The 22,053-nt window shown below is 45.6% G+C and overlaps 1 protein-coding gene across 2 annotated transcripts in view; it reads left to right on the top strand.

Moving 5' to 3' along the window:
• The first annotated feature begins 751 nt into the window (after positions 1-751).
• Positions 752-22,053, top strand: part of paf1 (PAF1 homolog, Paf1/RNA polymerase II complex component) — a 41,227-nt gene continuing 19,925 nt past the window's right edge. Inside the window, exons 1-5 of one of the 2 annotated variants that reach the window (XM_068019141.1) lie at positions 752-832; positions 7,430-7,459; positions 9,618-9,710; positions 18,721-18,842; positions 19,861-19,927. In XM_068019141.1, coding sequence (XP_067875242.1) covers positions 789-832; positions 7,430-7,459; positions 9,618-9,710; positions 18,721-18,842; positions 19,861-19,927 — 356 coding nt within the window. In that variant the 5' untranslated portion in view covers positions 752-788. The remainder of the gene's footprint in view (positions 833-7,429; positions 7,460-9,617; positions 9,711-18,720; positions 18,843-19,860; positions 19,928-22,053) is intronic. The other variant, XM_068019140.1, reaches the window with a different exon arrangement.

Here is a 22,053-nt window from a genome sequence, read left to right on the forward strand (position 1 = left end):
TGGTGGGGGTGTTCAATATTCAGTATATTCACACCTAATCTGTACTAATGCTTTGTCTTTCAACACACCATTAACATATTGTTTGCCTTTGCTCCGTGACCTTTTGGTCAGCGATGTGGCCTGGTCCAATCTGCACCTTCTCCTTTGTTATCTCTTGCCCAACCCCCACCTCACTTGTTTATAATCTGTGACTTTTCTAATATTTGTCAGTTCCGAAGAAGGCTCGCTGACCCGAAACGTTAACTCTGCTTCTCTTTCCACAGATGCTGCCAGACCTGCTGAGTGATTCCAGTATTTCTTGTTCTTGTGTCAAAGAAGGTGTCAGCCTAGAATGGAGGGCGTGGTTAATGCAGGGGCGGGATCCGGAGGGGCGTGGTTAATGTGGGGCGGGGGTCAGCGCCGGGGGCATGGTGGTGTCAGTTTGGGGGCGGGGTCAGCGAAGGGGCATGGTGGGGTCAGGGCGGGGCGTGGTTAGTGCGGGGGTGGGGTCAGGGCGTGGTTAGTGTGGTAGCAGAGCAAGGGTGGGTGGGTGCGTGCGTGATTAGTCAGCGTGAGGAGGCGTGGTTGGGGGGGGGGGGGGTTGTTGTGCTTTGGGTAGGGTTATTGCAGAGGGCGTGGTTAGTGCGGTGGCGTGGCCAGTGCCGGACACGGCTTACTGCTATTGGAGCGTTAGCGAGCGTATCGCTGTGGTCTGTCGCAGTGCCGGCTGGGAGCCGAGGGGTATTGTGGGAGGTGTAGTTCCGGGCCTTGGCTGTCAACTCCCAGCAGCCCTCGCGCGGTGCGGGACCATGGCGCCGACAATCCAGAATGCGCAGCGGGACGACGGTCACCGGTAGGCCGGGGAAAGGAGGGAAGCAGGGCTTTTTACATTTATAGATAAATGGACGTTGTTGTTCTCGCAATCCTGGATCCTTTTCCCTTGTTTGGTTTCGGCGTTCGTCCTACCAACAGTAATAGATCTATCAATCGGGAACTCGCTAGGTCCTAGTGCTCACCCAACTCCCAGGATGCTGACACTTGATAGGCAACTCACTGGCTGCAAAGAGATAGAGACAGGTGAATTGAGTGGGCAACAAGATGGCAGATAGAGTATAATGTAGGGAAGTGTGTAGTTCTTCTTCAGATCTTAATCTCGGTGCTTATTATTTTGGACAGCATCTGTTGGTGATGATTCTGCTTCTCCTCTCCCCCACCCCCCCCCCCCCCTTTACAGTTCCTCTAGACCTATCTTCTGTTCCTTTACTTGCCCCATTATCATCCCCTTTGCCTTGTACCATCAACCGTTTTGACATTTAATGTCTCTTGCCTTCCACCCTCTCATAGACCTTTCTTTCCCCATCATCGGCCCTTTCCTTGACTCTATAACTTGCCTAAAACCTGTTACGTCTCTAACTTTTTTCCAATTCTGAAGAAAGATCATTGACCTGAAATGTAAATTCTCCATGGATGCTGTTAATCACCTACTCACTTTGCTGGTCTGCAAATTGCCCATTATTACTTAGTCCTTTCCATTGTTCTATTCTTGATCTATCCTTTGTGAGCTGGAGAGACTTTGTCAGCATCCAGCTGGCCCCTGCTATCAGCCAGGTCTCGGATGTCAGAGTGCAGTGGCCCATATGTTGATGGAGTGGAGCATCTCGCGAAGTGCTCTGTTAGTAAGCCTTATTCCCTCACCCTTCAACTTGAAGAACTTTTGTGCCACAAATTGCTGGTGCTTGCAATGGAGGCAAATAGAGTGTCTGGCACCTCGGTGAACGGTGGAACCACTCCGTATCTCCTTAACCAATGAGGTTTAAGGATTGAGAAACAAACAGAGGGAACGAATGATTGGATTAAGAGAGGGAAAAAAGGGACATAAAGGAAAAGTTTTTTTTTCAACTGCTAAAAATCATTGAATTAGCACAGAAGGAGGCCATTTAGTCCACCGTACCTGCTCCGGCTCTTTTAAGGAACTATCTAATTAGTCCCTGCTCTTTCTCCATAGGCATGAAATATTTCTACCTTATATTTATTTATAGCCCAAATGGAGGCCATTCGGCCCCTCGAGCCCATGCCGGCTCACCACAGAGCTATGCAGTCAGTCCCACTCCCCAGCTTGAATCCTGTAGCCCTGCAAGTAATGTTTCTCTCTGGTGGTCATCTAACTTCCTCTTGAAGTTATTGATTGTCTCCGCTTCCAACGCCCTTGTGGGCAGCGAATGCCATGTCATTACCACCCGCTGCGTATAAAGTGCTTCCTCATATTTTCCCTGCATCTTTTGCCCAAAACTTTCAATCTGTGTCCCTTAAATATTTATCTTTTTGAAAGTTACTATTGAATCTGCTTCCATCTCCCTTTCAGACAGTGCATTCCAGATCATCGTAACTTACTGCATAAAATAGATTCCCTATATTTTGCTAATTGCCTTTTATCTGTGTCCTCTGGTTACTGACCCTTCTGCTAGTGGAAACAGTTTCTAGTGCAAATTCAACTTAGAGTCACTGAGACCTGCCTACGAGCTGGACCTGACTGGGAGATAAATATCTGAACAACAATTTGCATTTATAGAGTACCCTTAACGTGTTGCTTCACAGGAGTGCTATCAAACAAAATTTGACACCGAGACTGAGGAGGTACTGGAACTAGTGACCAAAAGCTTGATCAAAGAAGTAGGTTTTAAGGAGTGACTTTTAAAGGAGGAGAGAGAGGTTTAGGGAGGAAATTTCAGAGTTTAGTGCCTTAGCAGTTGAAGCACGGCTGTCAGTGGTGGAGCAATTAAAATCAGGGATGCGCGAGAGGCCAGAATTGCAGGTCGCAAGGTGTTTAGAAAGGGCAAGAGAATTTGGAAAATGAGGATGAGTAGCTGTATTGAGTAGGGGCGTTATTGCAGCATTAGGTAGGGGGCATATCAGTACGGGTCAGCAGGTAGCAAAAACATTATGGTAAAATTTGAGAACAAATAAGGACGCAAGACTTTGGGAGTCATTTGTAGATGTTATAGATGGCGGTGATAAAGTAGCAAGATACATAAACATGGAAAACAGCAGTTTGTTGCAAAACCGATGTAGTTGTAATGGGAAACTTTAATTTTCTCACAGACTAGGGGAAGCAAAGCAGCTCAATAAAGCCCGGCTACCCAACCCGAACCCGACATGTGTCGGGGTCGGGTCGGGTTGGACGGTGCTGCTTCCGGGAAGTCGCGGGATCAGGCTTACCCATGATTCCCCACAACTCCATCTGCAGGAATAGCCTGCTGCCGGAATGGATGAAGGATATTCGTGTCGAGTCGGGCGCGAAAAAATGTTAAAGGCCTCGGGCCTGGGTCAAGTTCGGTTTGGCTGTGGCCGGGTCGGGTTCTAATTTTATACCCGAGCCAGGCTTTATAGCTCAAGTCCCAAAGGCAGCGAATTTCTTGAGTGCCGAGACAGTTTTCTGGAACTATATTTTTGCAAACAGGCCATATTCGATTTACTGATGAATGGGGCCCTACCAAATTCACGGTCAAATTTTACAAATTTCATAGTCACAGCATTTAAAAATCGAGAATTTCATGATTTCACATATTTAAATCATCAATTTCAATGTGTTCCAACAAACTATGGAAATGATTATTTAAAACAAAAAAAAAAGACAAAGGAGGTTTCTGGTTTCAAATGGCATTTATTGTATACTCAGAAAACTGTGGTAAAAAGCTGACTGTAAACAAGTCACATTCTTTACTCACTGAAGTCAGTGGTTGAATGTGAGCATGGAGCAACCGACAGCTGTCTCTTTCCTCATCCCTTGTCTGTGCACTGTGAACATGTGTCCATATTTAGACATAGCTTTCTCCGTACCCACAGTTTGTTGAAATTGTCAGACAGTGCCATGCTAGCCTTGCATGGTGGGGATTCCGCATTCCAGAGTTCATCTCCTCGCAATATGTAGCAAAACGCTTCGGTAGATAGTCCTGTCGTAGTTTATTTGCACTTGGCAAGCAACCACCATTTTGCGTATTACGGTGTTCCATTGTAACCAACTGACAATTTTCTGAGCTCCCTGTCGACTTCTTAAAAAGAGGTGAAATGGTTGCTTGTTATTTTGCTTCTTTATTTTCCAGCGTCGGATGGTCTCTCTGTTGTGATGGCTTTCAAACTCTTAAGTGGCTCTGAACTGTTGCATGCCATGTGTGATCAAATGAAACATTGCAGCTTGTACAAAACAGTATTCCACCATCAGCATGCAGAATTTGGCTTCCAAGTTCTTTCACTCGATGTGCTGCAGTAATAGTTGTGGCAGTTTTTGATTTGCTCATTCTGGCATTCTCACTTGTCATCTATCGCTTGAGACTGCGTCTCTCAAAACTGCACCAGAAGGCCTCCCTCGTCTACCTATCAGCAAATTGAGCCTTGTGTCAGTTAGTAAGTTTGCAAAATGGCCAATTTCACAGAGGACCTGAGATTTCACAGTCCGTGACACATTTTTCACGGCCATGAATTTGGTAGGGCACTTGTGATCTGTAATGTGCCTGAATTAGTCAACAATCTAATGGTAAGGGAGCACTGAGCTAACAGTGCTCATAATATCTCAGAATTTGTTATTAGGTTTGAGAGGGATAAGGGTGAGTCACAAACCAAGTCTTTCAATTTAGTTCAGGCTGACTTGGGAGTTATGAGGCAGGAATTGACCGCAGTAGACTACGAGTAAATAAAACTACAGATTTATAGTAGGAGGTATTCCTAAATGTATTTGGTTTAGTACAAGATCTATACATACTCTTAAAGGGCAAGAGTTCCACGTGTGTAATTTAACAAAACTGGTCAACCAAAGAGGTGAGAGATAAAACTAAAAGAAGGACTTATTACAAAATCAAAGAACAGTAGAGACTGGGAGAGATATAAACAACAGCAAAGGGATATAAAGGAAATGGTAAGTGCTGCAAAAAGGGGAATAAGAAAAAAAATTTGCAAGGAAATTGGGGATAACACTAAAGGTTTCTACAATTTTTTGAAGAGAAAATGGTGGCTGACTAACTGGATTCAATACAAATAAAGAAATGATAATGGAAAAGCTAATGAGACTAAAGATTGACAAATCTGCAGAACCGGATGGTTTCCACCCCAGGATACCCCCAGCACAATGGTACAGGAAGCCATTCAAGTGGAGGGAGTGAAAAGGAATGTGATAGCGAGGGAGACTTACAGTTCCCTGCAGCCATGGCCCAAATTGTGTTGCCTGCCTAGTGGCAGGGTCTAGAACTGGAGAAGAACTTCGCGACTGGAGAAGAACTTGGTGTGGGAGGGGGAGGATCTGGTTGTTGTGGTCCATGTTGGAACCAACGAGAAAGGTAGAACTATGAATGAAGTTCTGCTGAGAGAGTTTGAGGAGCTAGGATTGAAATTAAAATGCCGAACCTCACAGGTTAATGATTTCTGATTTGTTACCAGATCTACGTGCAAATTAGCATAGGCACGGATTAGAAGGTTAAATGCAATGCTGAAAAACTGGTGTGGGAGGCAGGAATTTTGATTCATGGGGCACAGGTACCAGTACTAGGTAAAGAGAAACAGGCTCCATTTAAACCAGGCTGGGACTTGTCTCCTGGCAACTTGAATAATTAGGGCGATAGACAGGGTTTTAAACTAATGGTGGGAGGTAGTTGGGAGGATTCGGGAAAGGGTAAATTCAGAAGCAAGAAGAGAAATGTCAAGGCTGTCGAGTAGAGTAACGATTTGGGTAAAAATAAGTAGAGTGGGTCAGGAAGGAACAGAGAGCTTAACAAAAGCAATGGGATGTTAATGACTGAGGTGTTATTGCTGTGGCATCAATTTTACACTGTGCCCCCTCATCTTGGACTCCCCGACTAGCAGAAATAGCTTCTGTACCCTATCTTGAAAACTTTGATTGCATCACCCCTTAGCCTTCTAAATTCCAGGGAATATGACCCTCGTTGTGTAATTTCTCCTTGATACCTGGATTCCATTCTGGTAAATCTGCACTGCACTCTCTCCCGGCCAATATATCCTTCTGAAAGCCTGATGCTGAGAAATGCTCACACTTGCCAGGCATAACCAAGGGCTTTGTATAGCTGTAACATGACTTCTACCCCCTTGTATTCCATTCCTCTACATTATAAAGGTCAGCATGCCATTAGCCTCTTTGATTATTTCATGCACTTGTTCATGACATTTTAATGACCTATGTACCTGGATCCCCCAAGTCTCTTTGGGCCTCCACCATTTCTGTCTTCTCACCATTTAGAAAGTACTTTGTCCTTTTTAGGTCCAATGTGGAGGGCCACACATTTTCCGACATTGAAATCCATTTTACACAGTGTTGCCCATTCGCTGTACTTATGCTCTGTTTGTAATGTTATGCTTCCATCTACACTGCTTACAGTGCAGCTTATCTTTGCGTCATTGACAAATTTGAATATGTAGATTTCTATCCTGTCACCTAAGTCATTAACGAATGCAGTACTAGTTGAGGCTCGTGGGAGACCACTAGTCACGTCCTGCCAGTTGGAGTGCCTAGCCCATTACCCCTACTCTCTGCCTCCTGCTGCTCAGCCAATTTCCTCACCAGGTCAATAATATGTCTTGAATTCCGTGAACTTCAACTCACATTCTGTTAAGAGGGACTTCATGAATTGCCTTCTGGAAGTTCATAATAACTTCAGTAGTCATTCCCCTGTCCAATACTTTAGTCAGCTCTTCGAAAAATTCAATCAGATCTTTCAGACACGGCCTAACCTTCTCAAACCTTTCTGATCAGCTGAAGATTTTTAAGGTGTTCAGTCACCCTATCCTTAATTATAGACTTTAGGAAATAAAATGGTATGTTGCTCTTTATTACGAAGGGATCGGAGTATTAGAGTAAAGAAGTCTTGCTGCAATTGTATAAGGGTCTTTGTGAGATTAGACCTGGAGTGCTGTGTACAGTTTTGGTCTTCTTACCAAATGAAAGCTATACCTGCTTTAGAGAGGGTACAACAAAGGTTCACTAGACTGATTCCTGGTATGAGGGGATTGTCCTATGAAGAGAGATTGAGTAGATTAGGCCGATATTCCCTAGAATTTAGAATGAGAGGTGATCTCATTGAAAGATATAAAATTCTTAGAGGCTTGACAGTAAATGCTGTAGCAAATAGTTGGTACAGGCACTATGGGCCAAATGGTCTTCAGTACCAGAAACCTCTGTGATTAGGGGAGGGAGCCTCAGTGCTGCGCTCCTTGATGCAATCTTGTGTGAAAAGTACCATGACCTGTGGTGAGCTTGAACTTCACACCATAGCACATCAGAGCGAGTAATGAGCTTTGAATGAGATTGAATGATTGATTGTGTTTGCAGAAGCCTTATAACTGTTTACGTGGCTGTTTATTGGGCCAGAGCTACACGCTGACTGTTGACAAACTGAAGGTTTTCTTTATACTTGAACAGGCATCCTCATTGTCTTTTGTATTGTTTCAGGTCCAATGCACATCGAGCAGCACCCGAGAGGTAAGTGATGCAGTGGAGGCTCTAATACGCTTTTCACTTATCGAGCACAGGCTTCAAACTGCACTTCCTGAACTGATCAAATTTCTCTACTCGCTCTGTATTTGTATTTGTTGACTTACTTGTAAACCTATCAGGAAAGGCTGAACAGGCTGGGGCTTCTTTCTCTAGAAATGAAAAGGCTGAGGGATGACCTGATTGAGGTCTTTGAGATTATGAAGGAGCTTGAAAGGGTAGAGAAGGTGTTACCACTTGTGTGGGAGACCAAAGCTAGGGGTCATAAATATATGATGGTCACTAATAAATCCAGTAGGGAATTCAGAAGAAACTTCTTTACCTGGAGAGTGGTTAGAATGTGGAACTTGCTGCCACAAGGAATGGTTGAGGCGAATAGCATGGATCAAGGGAAGCTAGTTAAGCACATGAGGGAGAAAGGAAGAGAGGAATATGAAGAGGGATGGGAAGAGGCTCATGTGGAGCATAAATACCAGCATGGACCTGTTTGACTGTATGGCCTGTTTCTATGCTGTATATTCACTGTGATTATTTCTGCTGTGTACTAACCTTTTCCTTTGGCTAACTGACAGTATCTCTCAGAAGTTTCGGAGGTTCTTGGGTGTATGTCTATATTTACAGGGGTCTCCCACATGGAAACGTGCTCCAGTCAGCCTCTCTGAAGATTTTTTTTCTTGACTCTTCTCACTCGTTGAGTAACCATCTGAAATTGATATCATCTGATCGCTGGGTGGTGATCTGTAGTGTTGCTGCTGTGGCTTTTCCAAAGCTCTGAGTTGAAAGCCTGGTGCACCTTGTGTACGACAATGGCAGTGTCCCCTCACCAGCTCACAGACTGGAGTGCAGCTCCCAGCGTCATCCCCTTGCCCCGCCGTTCACAGGGCTTGGTAACTGCCTGTGTTTGCAGCTCTTGTGATGTCCCATTGTTACGACCAACCGCTCCTGTCACAGCCCCCAATCAAAATATATTTCTGATTGTGGTGGGAGAAACGCACTGATAATTCAATTTTGTCGCTCTACAGATCGCCTAACATATTTAAAACTTTCCAAATTAAAGAAAGACCCAGCCAAATTGTACCATCTATTAACCCCCGAATGAGGCTAACCAAACCAGGTGTCTTTAAATCAGTAAATTAACTCTTTAATTAGAAGAACTAAATTCTTAAACACTATGACGATATAAACAACATTTGAAATAGAAAAAATTAGAGTCCTTGCAAATTTACAGTCCAATGTTGCTTGAAGACCTCACAGCCGTCCGATTGGGGGAAAAAGGTTTTTCCACGTAGAACAGTCTGTAGTCTGACTTCAGCAGTAGGTGATGCGTTCCTTCTCTAGCAAATTTCAACAATTAACGACTTGCAAACACTTTCAATAGAATCAAGCTGACTTTAGGGTTTTTGAGGGATAATAGATTGTCACAGTCTAACTTCCCTTTCTTCAATTAAAATTACCAGAGATCTCTGTTTTGGCATGACTTTTTTTTAGAATTTTGAGAGATAATAATTAAACAGACTAAATTTCTCTTCGTTCAGTTTAAATGGTTGCAAGCTCTTTTTTTCAGGTGCTGACACCACAGTTGTCTGTGTGTTCTGTTAGAACAAACTGTCTTCAACTAAAAGCCAGTTCAAAATTGAATTGTAACAAATGTTTCGCTTGCTACTCACAGTGGCTGTATCTATGGTAATGAAATGCACCCTTTGAATCGCAGTCTCCAAATGGCTGTTTCTAACGGCAACCGAAAATGCACCTTTCTGTAACTCCTGAGGCTTGCCGGTTCTTAAAGCAATACTGATCCTCTGCACACCTTAAAGACAAACCACATATTCCCGGAAAAAAAAACTAGAGGACCATGACACCATATATTGCCATGCCTCTTACGCTTTCTGGTTGGTCTGGGTGGCTGCTGCCACCTGTTTAAAGCCCAGTTTCCCACCTTGACCAGTTATTGTTCATGGTCTCTGACTGTAGGCTGTTTGAACTGACCGAAGCTGTTTTACACTGCCTGCTCAGTTTGAGGTGGGGTTGCGGAAGGTGGTGGGGGGAGGGGTGCACTTGCGTCGGGACTGAGGGGCCTGGCCTGGAAGGTACAGTAGCAAATGGTTCTGTTTGTTCCATGACTGAGTGTTTCTCTTCCTTTCTCCAGGTCCGGAGTTGTGTGCAGGGTGAAGTATTGCAACTCTCTGCCAGACATCCCCTTTGACCCAAAGTTTGTAACATATCCGTTTGATCCCAACAGGTAAGGTACAGACTGTTTCAATCAGCCTGAAGGTTTAACTTTTCTCTCTCCTTGTTGATGATGCCTCCCTTTCTGGACAGCATTTACTGAAGTGGAGTTGCGGACAGCTCCAGGACACCAGACTGTTTGAGAGGAGAGGAAAGAATAAGGCTTAGGCAGGGCAAGAAAGAGAGCAAATGACTAGATGCATCCTCTTCCCATAAGCTACTCCCTCAACACAAAGAGTAGGGCAGGCATAGAGGGCAAAGACATGAAAAACTGGGACTGAGAGCTGAACAGTGTCCATTGTAGTTTGACTTTAATGCAGTCTGATGGTGGATGGGAAAGGTAACCGTGCTGGCGTGCTGCCCATCGGCTGTCCGTATTGCTAATGATCTGACTATGATCAATTGGACAGGAAACTGCAGCAGGCCAGTGGCAGCGACAGGATGATGTAGCAATGTGAGGTCAGATACTTTGAACGTAATCGGAGAAGTGCTGCCTGTGTTTGGGTTTGGGGACTCAGGTGCCTGTCACTAAACATTAATGGGAGCAAAACGTGCCCAAATAGAGCCAGGAGAAGCTGAGCTCCCAGGTAAGAGCTGTAGCTGGAATATTGTAGACTGCCTGCCCTCCCAAGTTGTATGCTTGCTCTCAGTGCAGGCCATACAGGGCCAGTGGTAGAAGGTGGGTGAAGCAGGGGCTAGTGTCACATTGATGGATGGGTTCACCTGATGTCCTGACGAACATTTCTCCCTCAAACACCAAAAGCAGATTTGTGGGTCATTTATGTTATTGCAAGATCCTGTTGTGGGCAAAATGGCCAATTCGTTTGTTGTAATTTGATTGTGTGCAGTGCCTTAGGCTGGTTCTGAGATGATGATGCTCTGTCTAACTGTCAAAGTTTTCCATCGAAGTGAGTTGATTTTAACTTTTTTTTTTCAGTTGTATTGGGTCAAGCGCATTAAATAGTTTGAGTTCTTGGTCTTGAAGGCACAATTTTGAAATTTGCAGATGACGCCAAGCTTGGAAATCTAGTGTCTCTCTTTTTTTTCCTCTAATGGCCATTGTAGATTTAGAGCAACAATTATAATTTTACATTCACATGGTTAAGGCAGACAATTGGGCAGGAGTAGCGTAGTGTATCACTGTGATGCCTACTTCATGTTTGTGAATCCGGCCTTAAGTTATATATTCCATGCTATGTTCTGGTGACTACAGTCACATACTGGCAAATTTTTAGTTTTTCATTCATGCATCAAGTATGCGCGTCTGCCGTGGTTTGTGCGGATATGTTTTTTGTGGTTGCCCGTGAACTACGCGGAAGAAGAAATCCACCAATCTTCTACCTCGGGTCTTTCGCGAAGTGTATGTAATTTCTTGTGAACTCCATTCTACTTTCCAAGCTTCATCGGGGTTGAATTCACGCGGTCGAAGGTTAAGTGCGAAGACCGAAAGGGGATTGTGTGACTTCAGGTGGCATTGAGGGATATTGTTGAGGCCCTGAGTGTTGGCGAAAGGTTTGTTTTCCTCAATTCGCTGGACCTCCTGAGAGGTGTGACATCGTGGCAAGTGCATGGAGAGTAATGCACGACAACGCAGGCGGTTACGTTGTTGGGGCCAACTTGAGGGTTGCAGCGTTCACTTGGACGTCAACAAGTCAACTTTGGCCACTTCTGGTCCAGACTGGTGCACAGTACTCAGCTACGGAATACTCAATTGCCATGGCTGATGCTCCCTAGCTTGAGCTCGAAAGTTTCTGTACTTTCTTCAGGTGGTTACGGAAGGTTAATATGCAGTCCAGCTTCACTCCAAGGTAGGTCAGAGTGGGGTCACATCACACAGTTTTGCCGCAGAAGGTCACTTTCCAATGCGCTTAACGTTCCTGTTATCCAGATGGAGTGGAGTTGTTTTGTGGGGAGGGGTTGCCTTGAGCTTCCATTTCCGGAAATATTCCTCCTTAGTATTTCCGTCCCCACTCAAGGCCAACCTGATGCCATTGAAGGTGGTTGCTTGAGTTGCCAGGGGAAGGTCATGTGTGTACACATTGAGGAGCGTCGACATGAGTACTGAACCTTGAGGCGGTCCGTTGTTGAGGAACTGGGGTGAGTTGACTTTGTTGCGTCGTCCATAGTAGGCATAATGTTGAGGCAGAGGATGATCCTTGCGAGCTTCAGCATTAGTCATTTAATCCAGGCCATATCTACAAAAGCTGCCCAGGTCGTGGATTTTTTTTTTCTGGAATCCAGCCTCAATGTGAGTTGCAAGGGTCAAGATTTGTTGCAGCACCTGCGATTAGGCCAGTATCCTGCTTATCCTTCAGGGATCACTGACTTGATGAGAGGGCTGCTTCTCCAGAGGATGATACGTTCCAGAAATTTATAAGTCGTATGCAGGAGCCAATTCGATTCACTCCACGTGATATCAAGAAACGACTGAAGGCACTGGATACTGCAAAAGCTATGGGCCCTGACAATATTCCGGCAATAGTACTGAAGACCTGTGCTCCAGAACTTGCCGCGCCCCTAGCCAAGCTGTTCCAGTACAGCTACAACACTGGCATCTACCCTGCAATGTGGAAAATTGCCCAGGTATGTCCTGTACAGAAAAAGCAGGACAAATCCAACCCGGCCAACTACCGCCCCATTAGCCTACTCTCAATCATCAGTAAAGTGATGGAAGGTGTCATCAACAGTGCCATCAAGCGGCACTTGCTTAGCAATAACCTGCTCAGTGACGCTCAGTTTGGGTTCCGCCAGGGCCACTCAGCTCCTGACCTCATTACAGCCTTGGTTCAAACATGGACAAAAGAGCTGAACTCAAGAGGTGAGGGGAGAATGATTGCCCTTGACATCAAGGCAGCATTTGACCAAGTATGGCATCAAGGAGCCCTAGCAAAACTGAGGTCAATGGGAATCAGAGGGAAAACCCTCTGCTGGCTGGAGTCATACCTAGCGCAAAGGAAGATGGTTGTGGTTGTTGGAGGTCAATCATCTCAGCTCCAGGACATCACTGCAAGAGTTCCTCAGGGTCATGTCCTAGGCCCAACCATCTTCAGCTGCTTCATCAATGACCTTCCTTCAATCATAAGGTCAGAAGTGGGGATGTTCGCTGATGATTGCACAATGTTCAGCACCATTCGCAACTCCTCAGATACTGAAGCAGTCTGTGTAGGAATGCAGCAAGACCTGGACAATATCCAGGCTTGGGCTGATAAGTGGCAAGTAACATTCACGCCACACAAGTGCCAGGCAATGACCATCTCCAACAAAAGAGAATCTAACCATCTCCCCTTGACATTCAATGGCATTACCATCGCTGAATCCCCCACTATCAACATCCTAGGGGCTACCATTGACCGAAAACTGAACTGGAGTAGCCATATAAATACCGTGGCTACAAGAGCAGGTCAGAGGCTAGGAATCCTGAGGTGAGTAACTCACCTCCTGACTCCCCAAAGCCTGTCCAGAATCTACAAGGCACAAGTCAGGAGTGTGATGGAATACTCTCCACTTGCCTGGATGGGTGCAGCTCCAACAACACTCAAGAAGCTCGACACCATCCAGGACAAAGCGGCCCGCTTGATTGGCACCCCATCTACAAATATTCACTCCCTCCACCACCGACGCACAGTGGCAGCAGTGTGTACCATCTACAAGATGCACTGCAGCAATGCACCAAGGCTCCTTCGACAGCACCTTCCAAACCCGTGACCTCTACCAACTAGAATGACAAGGGCAGCAAATACATGGGAACCCCACCACCTGCAAGTTCCCCTCCAAGCCACACACCATCCTGACTTGGAACTATATCGCCGTTCCTTCACTGTCGCTGGGTCAAAATCCTGGAACTCCCTTCCTAACAGCACTGTGGGTGTACCTACCCCACATGGACTGCAGCGGTTCAAGAAGGCAGCTCACCACCACCTTCTCAAGGGCAATTAGGGATGGGCAATAAATGCTGGCCTGGCCAGCGACGAGCACATCCCATGAATGAATAAAAAAAAAAGGAGTGATATCGATCTATAGCATCTGGGTTCTGGGTTGGCTTGCCTGTTTTGAGTGTGGCAATTACCAATCCTCTCACCATGCTTTTGGGATGCATTGGATTCAGTGGTATTGATGTACGTTTTTACCAGCCATTGGGGTTTCTTGGGGCCCAGTTGATGAAGAAATTCCAGGGGGTTACCATCTCTGCCGGCTGCCTTCCCTTTCTTCTATGCAGCTGAACCCTCCCTTCACTTCGTCTGTACTGACGGCAGTGTGATCTTGTGGAGGGATTGAGCTCATCGTCTGATGTAGTTGACGACGACTCTTTTGCTTGATGCTTTTGTCAAGAGGTCCTTGTGCTCTCAGCTAGTTTAGAGGCTATAAAATTGGGCTGGTATTTTGAGGCTCCAAGACATTGTAGTGGGGCTCAGGCACAGCTTTGAGAATCTGTGAAGACCAGACTTTCAACACACTCAATCCACTGCTGATGTTTGGCTGAGTGTAGAGACTCTAGCGGGTCCTTTTGCAGTCTATGGGCTGTGGATTGTACTGCCAGAGCAGGTCCTGGGTCTCTTGTCCATCAGGGTGTGTATTCTTCCTGGAAGCCCCAAAGTCGTCTTGACAGGGGCAGTAAGGAAACCAACGAGCCAGTGTTAATATCCCGATGTCACGGGGATTTGGATCACCACTCTGTTGACGGCTTCCTAAGGTTCACTGGATTGGTTCCTGGAATGAGAGGATTGTCCTGTGATGAGAGGTTGAATAAATTGGGCCTGTGCTCGCTGGAGTTTAGAAGAATGGGAGGTGATCAAGATTCTGAATGGGCTTGACAGGCTAGACAGAGGTTACTTCCCCTGGCTGGGGAATCGAGAACACAGGAACACAGCTTGGAGAAGGATGATGTTGGTGTAGAGATCGGGCAGGGGAATTGTGATATATTTGAACAAATTAGCATTGAAAGGAAGGAGATATTAGTTTTAGTGGGCTTTAAAGTGGATACATCCCCAGGCCCAAATGAAATGTATCCCAGGTTGCTATGTGAGGCAAGGGAGGAGATTGCAGGGCCTCGGACACAAATTTTCAAATCCTCTCTGGCCACAGGCGAAGTGCCAGATGAGTGGAGGACAGCGAATGTGGTACCATTATTCAAGAAGGGTAGTGGGCATAAACCAGGTAATTACAGGCCAGTGAGTCTAACATCAGTGGTTGGGAAACTATTGGAAAAAATTCTGAGGGACAGAATTAATCTCCACTTGGAGAGGCAGGGATTAATCAAGGATAGTCAGCATGGCTTTCGGGAAGATCATGTCTAACAAATTTGATTGAATTTTTTGAGGAGGTGGCTAGGTGTGTGGATGAGGGTAAAGTAATTGATGTAGTCTACATGGACTTCAGTAAGGCTTTTGATAAGGTCATGCATTGGAGATTGGTCAAGAAGGTAAGAGCCCATGGAATCCAGGGCAATTTGGCAAATTGGTTCCAAAATTGGCTTTGTGGCAGGAGGCCACAAATGGTGATGGTCGAGGGTTGTTTTTGCGATTGGAAGCCTGTGACCAGTGGTGTACTGCAGGGATCGGTGCTGGGACCCTTGCTGTTTGTAGTGTACATTAATGATTTAGACGTGAATTTAGGAGGTATGATCAGTAAGTTTGCAGATGACACGAAAATTGGTGGTGTCGTGACTAGTGAGGAGGATAGCCTTCGATTATAGGACGATTATTGGGTGGCACAGTGGCGCAGTGGTTAGCAGCGCAGCCTCACAGCGCCAGCGACCAGTGTTCAGTTCTGGGTACTGCCTGTGCGGAGTTTGCAAGTTCTCCCTGTGACCACGTGGGTATCCGCTAGGTGCTCCGGTTTCCTCCCACAGCCAAAGACTTGCAGGGTTGATAGGTAAATTGGCCATTGTAAATTGCCCCTAGTGTAGGTAGGTGGTAGGAGAATTGAGGGAAGGTGGGGATGTGGTAGGGAATATGGGATTAATGTAGGATTAGTATAAATGGGTGGTTGTTGGTCGGCACGGACTCGGTGGGCCGAAGGGCCTGTTTCAGTGCTGTATCTCTCTATGACTCTATATATAGATGGGCTGGTAAGATGGGCAGAGCAGTGGCAAATGGAAATTAATCCTGAGAAGTGAGAGGTGATGCATTTTCGGTGGACTAACAAGGCAAGGGAATATACAATGGATGATAGGACCCTAGGAAGTACAGAGGGTCAAACGGACTTTGGTGTTCTTGTCCGTAGATCACTGAAGGCAGCAGCACAGGTAGATAAGGTGGTTAGGAAGGCATATGGGATAATTGCCTTTATTAGCTGAGGCATAGAATATAAGAGCAGGGAGGTTATGATGGAGCTGTATAAAATGCTAGTTAGGCCACAGCTGGAGTACTGTGTACAGTTCTGATCACACTATAGGATGGATGTGATTGCACTGGAGAGGGTGCAGAGGAGGTTCACCAGGATGTCGCCTGGGCTGGAGCATTTCAGCTATGAAGAGAGACTGGATAGGCTAGGGTTGTTTTCCTTAGAGCTGAGGGGTGACCTGATTGTGGAATACAAAATTATGAGCGGCGTAGTTAGGAAGAAACTTTTTCTCTGAGAGGAGATGTCAATAATCAGGGGGCATAGATTTAAGGTAAGGGACAGGAGGTTTAGAGGGGAATTGAGGGGGAAAAAAAATTTCACCCAGAGGGTGGTTGGAATCTGGAACACACTGCCTGAAGGGGTGATAGAGGCAGGAACCCTCACAACATTTAAGAAGTATTTAGATGAGCACTTGAAACACCATAGCATACAAGGCTACGGGCCAAGTGCTGGAAAATGGGATTAGAATAGATCGGCTTGATGGCCAGCATGGACACGATGGGCCTGTTTCTGTGCTGTATAACTCTATAACTGTCTCAGGGTAAGGGGGTCAAAAATTTAGGACTGAGATGAGGAGAAATTTCTTCACTCAGAGGCTTGTGAAACTTTGGAATTGTCTACCCCCAGAAGATTGTGGCTGTTCTATCCTTGAGTATATTTAAAACTGAGATTTATTTTTGATCTCTCAGGCAATCGAAGGATTATGGGGAGTGAGCAGAAAAGTGGAGTTGAGACAAGAAGGTCAGCCATGATCGTATTGAATGGTGGAACAGGCTTGAGGGGCTGAATGTTCTACTTTTGCTCCTATTTCTTGTGTTCTGATGTTCCCTATAGCAGTCTCCTTTGGTTCAAGATTTGTTTTGACAGAATCACAGGGTTTTTGATGCCAGCATGGGTGATGATGAGCCAATGCTGGCTGTTGGGGAATATATTGCGGGATGTGCGAAGTGTGCTCGCACTTTGATATTTGGAAACGATGGTGAGGTCCGGGTTGCAGTTGCGTTGCCAGTGAGCAGAATGCACTTCTTCTCCTGGGGAAAGTCCCTTGATGTTGAGTTGGGGGATCCTTGTTTCAGGACCTATCTGGCGTGGTGCTTGGCCCTGAAGAGGTGGCTTTATTCGCTGCTCTGAAGAGAGGGAGATTATTGATTGATGTTCAGTCACTGGGTCAATTAGTCGTGATTTCTCACTTAACAGGGCGGATGTGTGAAGGCTGTCATCTTCCACTCTGGAAGTGTAGTAACCAGTGAGACAGACAGTAATCGACTTCACGGACATAGACAGGCTGGTGGAATGGGTGGGTACAGAACAGATATAATTCAAGACAGAAAAGTCTGAGGTGACACATTTTGGTCGGAGGAATGGGGAGAGATAATACAAGCTAAATGGTACAATTTTAAAGGGAAACCAAGAGCAGAGATACCTGGGAGAGTTTGTGCACAAATCTTTGAAGCTGGCAGGTTAACAAAGCAGTTACTGAAGTATATGGGATCCTGAGCGTTGTAAACAGAGACATAGCGTACACAAGGCAGGAAGTTATGCTAAACCCATATAAAACACTAATTGGGCCCCAGCTGGAGTATTGTGTCCAATACTGGACACCACACTTTAGAAAGGACATGGAGGCTTTGGAGAGAGTACATAAGAGGTTTGCTAGAATGGTTCCAGGGATGAGGCATTACAGTTATGTTGAATGTTCTACTTCCACTCCTATTTCTGCATCGTCGAAGCCTCGAAGACAGGTCAGTGTAGTTGATGAGGCTGGCGTTGTTCTGCTAAAAGCAAAAAAGGCTAAGAAGAGATTTGAAAGAAGTGTTTAAAATCATAAAGGGTTTAGATACACTAAATATAGTGAAAATGTTTCAAATGGCTAAAGGTTGATTAAACACAGGGCACAGATTTAAAGTAACTGGCTAAAGAATTGGAGGCGACCAAAGGAAAAGCTTTCTTGCACAACAAGTGGTTAGGATTTGGAATGATGATGGCATCTGCCTGTCATGGGAGACGATGGACTGCGCCCAGGGTGTATGTCACTTCTGGATTGAACATTGTCTGTTGTGGCTGTAGAGGACGACTCGTAAGTGGCATTCCCTTCTGCAGTTGGCACAGATGAATAATGTAGGCTCGAGGTCGACTGATTTTTTTGTTTTCTGTACCGCCGCGCGCGCGCTTCCACATCCTGATTGTTCCTTTTGTCCTCTGCTTTTTCCACGCACCTCCTGGCTGATTGATTGTCTCCAGGCACTTTGGTCAGCAGCAAGGATTTCCCATGCATCGATTCTGATTCCAGTCAACTTGAGATCTCGCTTGTCCACGTCCTCGTATTGCAGACGTGGGCGACCTGTTGGTCTCGTGCCAATAGCAAGCTCGCCATAGAGCATGTCTTTGGGAATGCTGCTTTCATCCATTTGGCTCACGTGACCGAGCCAACGGAGTCGCCACTGACTTGAGTCTCGAGTCGACAGGATTTGGAATACATTGCCTGATAGGGTGGTGGATACAGTTTCAATAGTATCTTTCCCAAAGGAATTGGATAAACACTTGAGGGGAAAAAAAATGCAGGGAGATGAGTGGGACTGATTTATCTTTGAAAGAACCTGCACAGACTCAATGGGCTCCTCTGCTGTTCTGTTATATGATTCTGTGACAATACTGAACATTTTATCCTGTGTATTTCCCAGGTTTGTACAGTATAAAGCTACCTCCCTCGAAAAACAGCACAAACATGAGCTGTTAACGGAGCCAGATCTGGGAGTCATTATTGATCTCATCAACCCCGATACATACCGGATCGATAACAATGGTAAGGCCCAGGCCTGTCTGCAGCAGCGCAATGTTCTTGCACGACTCTGCACCTTGTAGATCTGCTGATAGAGCTGTGAACTGTCCCCGTCCCCATGCATTTGTGCCTCGGATCCCGTCCTCGCACGTTCGGCTGTTTCCTGCGCTCCGGCAGCAGCACCAGGTGCAACCGTTGTTCACTATTCTGGCTTCAGATTCTTCTGTACTGTTTTCACGTTTAACGGCCCAAGAATCATTCTCATAACCAGATTGCATCCCTTGCAATCTGAAATCTGGTTCTTTTCCCTTCTGTCCCTGAAGCATGTCTGGAACTGATAATTAATTGTTGTCCCACTTGTGTTAAATTGCTCACTGGAGTGTGCATAGGATTCCCGCCACATCATTAGTCTAGTTGGACAAGTGGAAATATTATACTGACCTGGTACCACCAGGCTAAAATAGTGACCAAACTTAATTATAGAAACTCAAGTTGTGCTAAACTGCAGAGAATTAGACTAATCAAGTACATTCAGGATAATTCAGCAAAGCTGGCAGTGAAATTTAATGGTCCCATCTTCACTTATTTTCTTGTTCCTCGGGGAAGCTAAATGCTGAGAAAAGTCTTTCATATGAACATTGTCCAGCAGGAGCTAAGGAATCTGCAGAGATCTTAATGTTTGCCACTTTGTTTCTTTGTAGTAGGAAAGTAAATATGTTTTCCCGATATAAATTACGAGATCAAAGCCGTATTGTTTTTGGGCAGGCCCGAGCCATTCTCAGTCAACCAGCTGTGACATTCGCCTTCTAACAGCATGTCAGAGTCTGACGCTGCACAATGGTGAAATTTGTCTTTGTTACGCATTCTGAATCGAATGACGGCAACCAATTGGGAGTCCCATCCTCGTTCCACCTACGCATCTATGGTTGGCATATTTACATGTAACACTTTTTTTTTAAACCTTGTTATTGTGAATGACCTTGCTCCTTGGTGTTGGAAGTGAGGGGTGCTGTCTTATGATTGTGTCGTGTCCTCTCTGCAGTGATCCTCGATATTGCAGATGAGAAGTTACTAGAGGAGGAAATCCAGGCGCCTTCCAGTTCAAAAAGGTAAGTGATCAGTGGTCTGTCTGTGGCACTGGCCGGCTTCACATGGACTTCTTGCCCTTTAGCTTCTCCCTTTTTAAGAACTTGCTGGATTTACATTAATTGTACATTAAACTCTCCACGGAATGTTAACTTGAGTAAATAATAGCCGAAGTATGGACCGAATGGCCGCCTCCTTTGCTGTAAATGACTATGATTCTAAGTATCCGTTTACAACAACAGCTAGCATTTATATAATGCCTTTAACTTGGTAAAACCTCCCAAAACACTTCAAACAATATTTGACACTGAACTGTGTAAGGAGATATTCGGACAGATGACCCAGCCTAATCCCACTTTCCAGCTCTTGGTCCATAGCCTTGTAGCTTACGGGCCTTCAAGTGCATACCCAAGTACTTTTTCAATGTTAAGAGGGTTTCTGCCTCTACCACCCTTTCAGGCAGAGTTCCAGATCCCCACCACCCTCCAGTGAAAAAAAAGTTCCCTCTAATTTTCTTTTAACTTTCTATCTCATACCCTAAATCTATGCCCTCTCATTATGGACCCCTCAACTAAGGGGAATAGGGCCTTCCTATCCACTCTATCTAGACCTCTCAATTTTATACACTTCAGTTAGGTCTTCCTTCAGCTTCCTCTGATAGCCCTAGCCTATCCAATATTTCTTCATAATTAAAATTCTCCAGTCCAGGTGACCACCTCATAAATCTCCTCTGTACGCTGTCTGATGCCATCACATCTTTCCTACAGTGCGGTGACCATAACTTTGCGCAGTACTGCAGATGTGGCCTAACACTTTATACTGTTCCAGCACGACCTCCTAGTTATTATAGTGTATGTCTCAGCTAATAAAGGCAAGTATCCCGCATGCCTTCTTGACCACCTTACCTACCTGTCCAGCTACCTTCAGAGATCTGTGGATATATACTTCAAGGTCCCTCTGTTTCTCTGCACTTCTCAGTAGCCTACCATTTGTTGTGTATTCCCTTGCTATGTTAGCCTTCCCCAGAGGGCTTATCCGGATTGAACTCCCTATGCCACTGTCCTGCCCACTTGACTGGTCCATTGATAACTTCCTGCAGTCTACAGCTTTCTTCTTCACTATCAACCACTCGGCCAATTTTTGTATCGTCGGCAAACTTCTTGATCATACTCCCTGTATTAAAGCCCAGATAATTGATATATACCGCAAAAAGCAAGGGACCCAGTACTGAGCCCTGCGGAACCCCACTGGGAACAGCCTTCCAGTCACAAAAACGCCCATCGGGGCCATTACCCTTTGCTTCCTGCCTCTGAGTCAATTTTGGATCCAACTTGCCACTTTGCCTTGGATCCCATGGGCTTTTACCTTCCTGACCTGTCTGTTATGTGGGACATTATCAAAAGCCTTGCTAAAATCCATATAGACTACGTCAAATGCACCACCCTCATCAACCCTCCTCAAAAAATTCAGTCATTCTTTTCGGTCCTTCCTGTGTTTATTTCTCCAACCTTAAATCTTACTGGTTAAGGAATGTGAGCATTGCTGATAAGGTCAGCATTTATTGCCCATCTCTAATTGCCCTTGAGAAGGTGGTGGTGAGCTGCCTTCTTGAACCACTGCAGTCCATGTGACATAGGTACACCCACAGTGCTGCTAGGGAGGGACTTCCAAGATCTTGACCCAGTAACAGCGCAGGAACGCCGATGTAGTTCCAAGTCAGGGTGGTGTGTGAGTTGGAGGGGTCTGAGAGGTGGTAATTTTCTCATGTGTCTGCTGTCCTTTGTTCTTCTAGGTGACAGAGATCGTGGGTTTGCAAGGTGCTGTTGAAGGAGGCTTGGCGAGTTGCTGCAGTGCATCTTGTGGATGGTACACACTGCTGCCACTGTGCCAGTGGTGGAGGGAATGAATGTTTAAGGTGGTGGTGTATGTGTTGCTGATCACGTTGGCTGCTTTCTCTTGGGTGGTGTCGAGGTTCTTGAGAGTTGAAGCTGCACTCATCCAGGCAAGTGGCGAGTATTCCATCACACTCCTGATTTGTGCCTTGTAGATGGTGGACAGGTTTTGGGGAATCGGGAGGTGAGTTACTCGCTGCAGAATTCCTAGCCTCTGACCTGCTCTTGTAACCACGGTATTTATGTGACTACTCCAG

Source organism: Heterodontus francisci, chromosome 40 (assembly GCF_036365525.1).
Source record: "Heterodontus francisci isolate sHetFra1 chromosome 40, sHetFra1.hap1, whole genome shotgun sequence".
In the NCBI taxonomy this organism is placed as follows: domain Eukaryota; kingdom Metazoa; phylum Chordata; class Chondrichthyes; order Heterodontiformes; family Heterodontidae; genus Heterodontus; species Heterodontus francisci.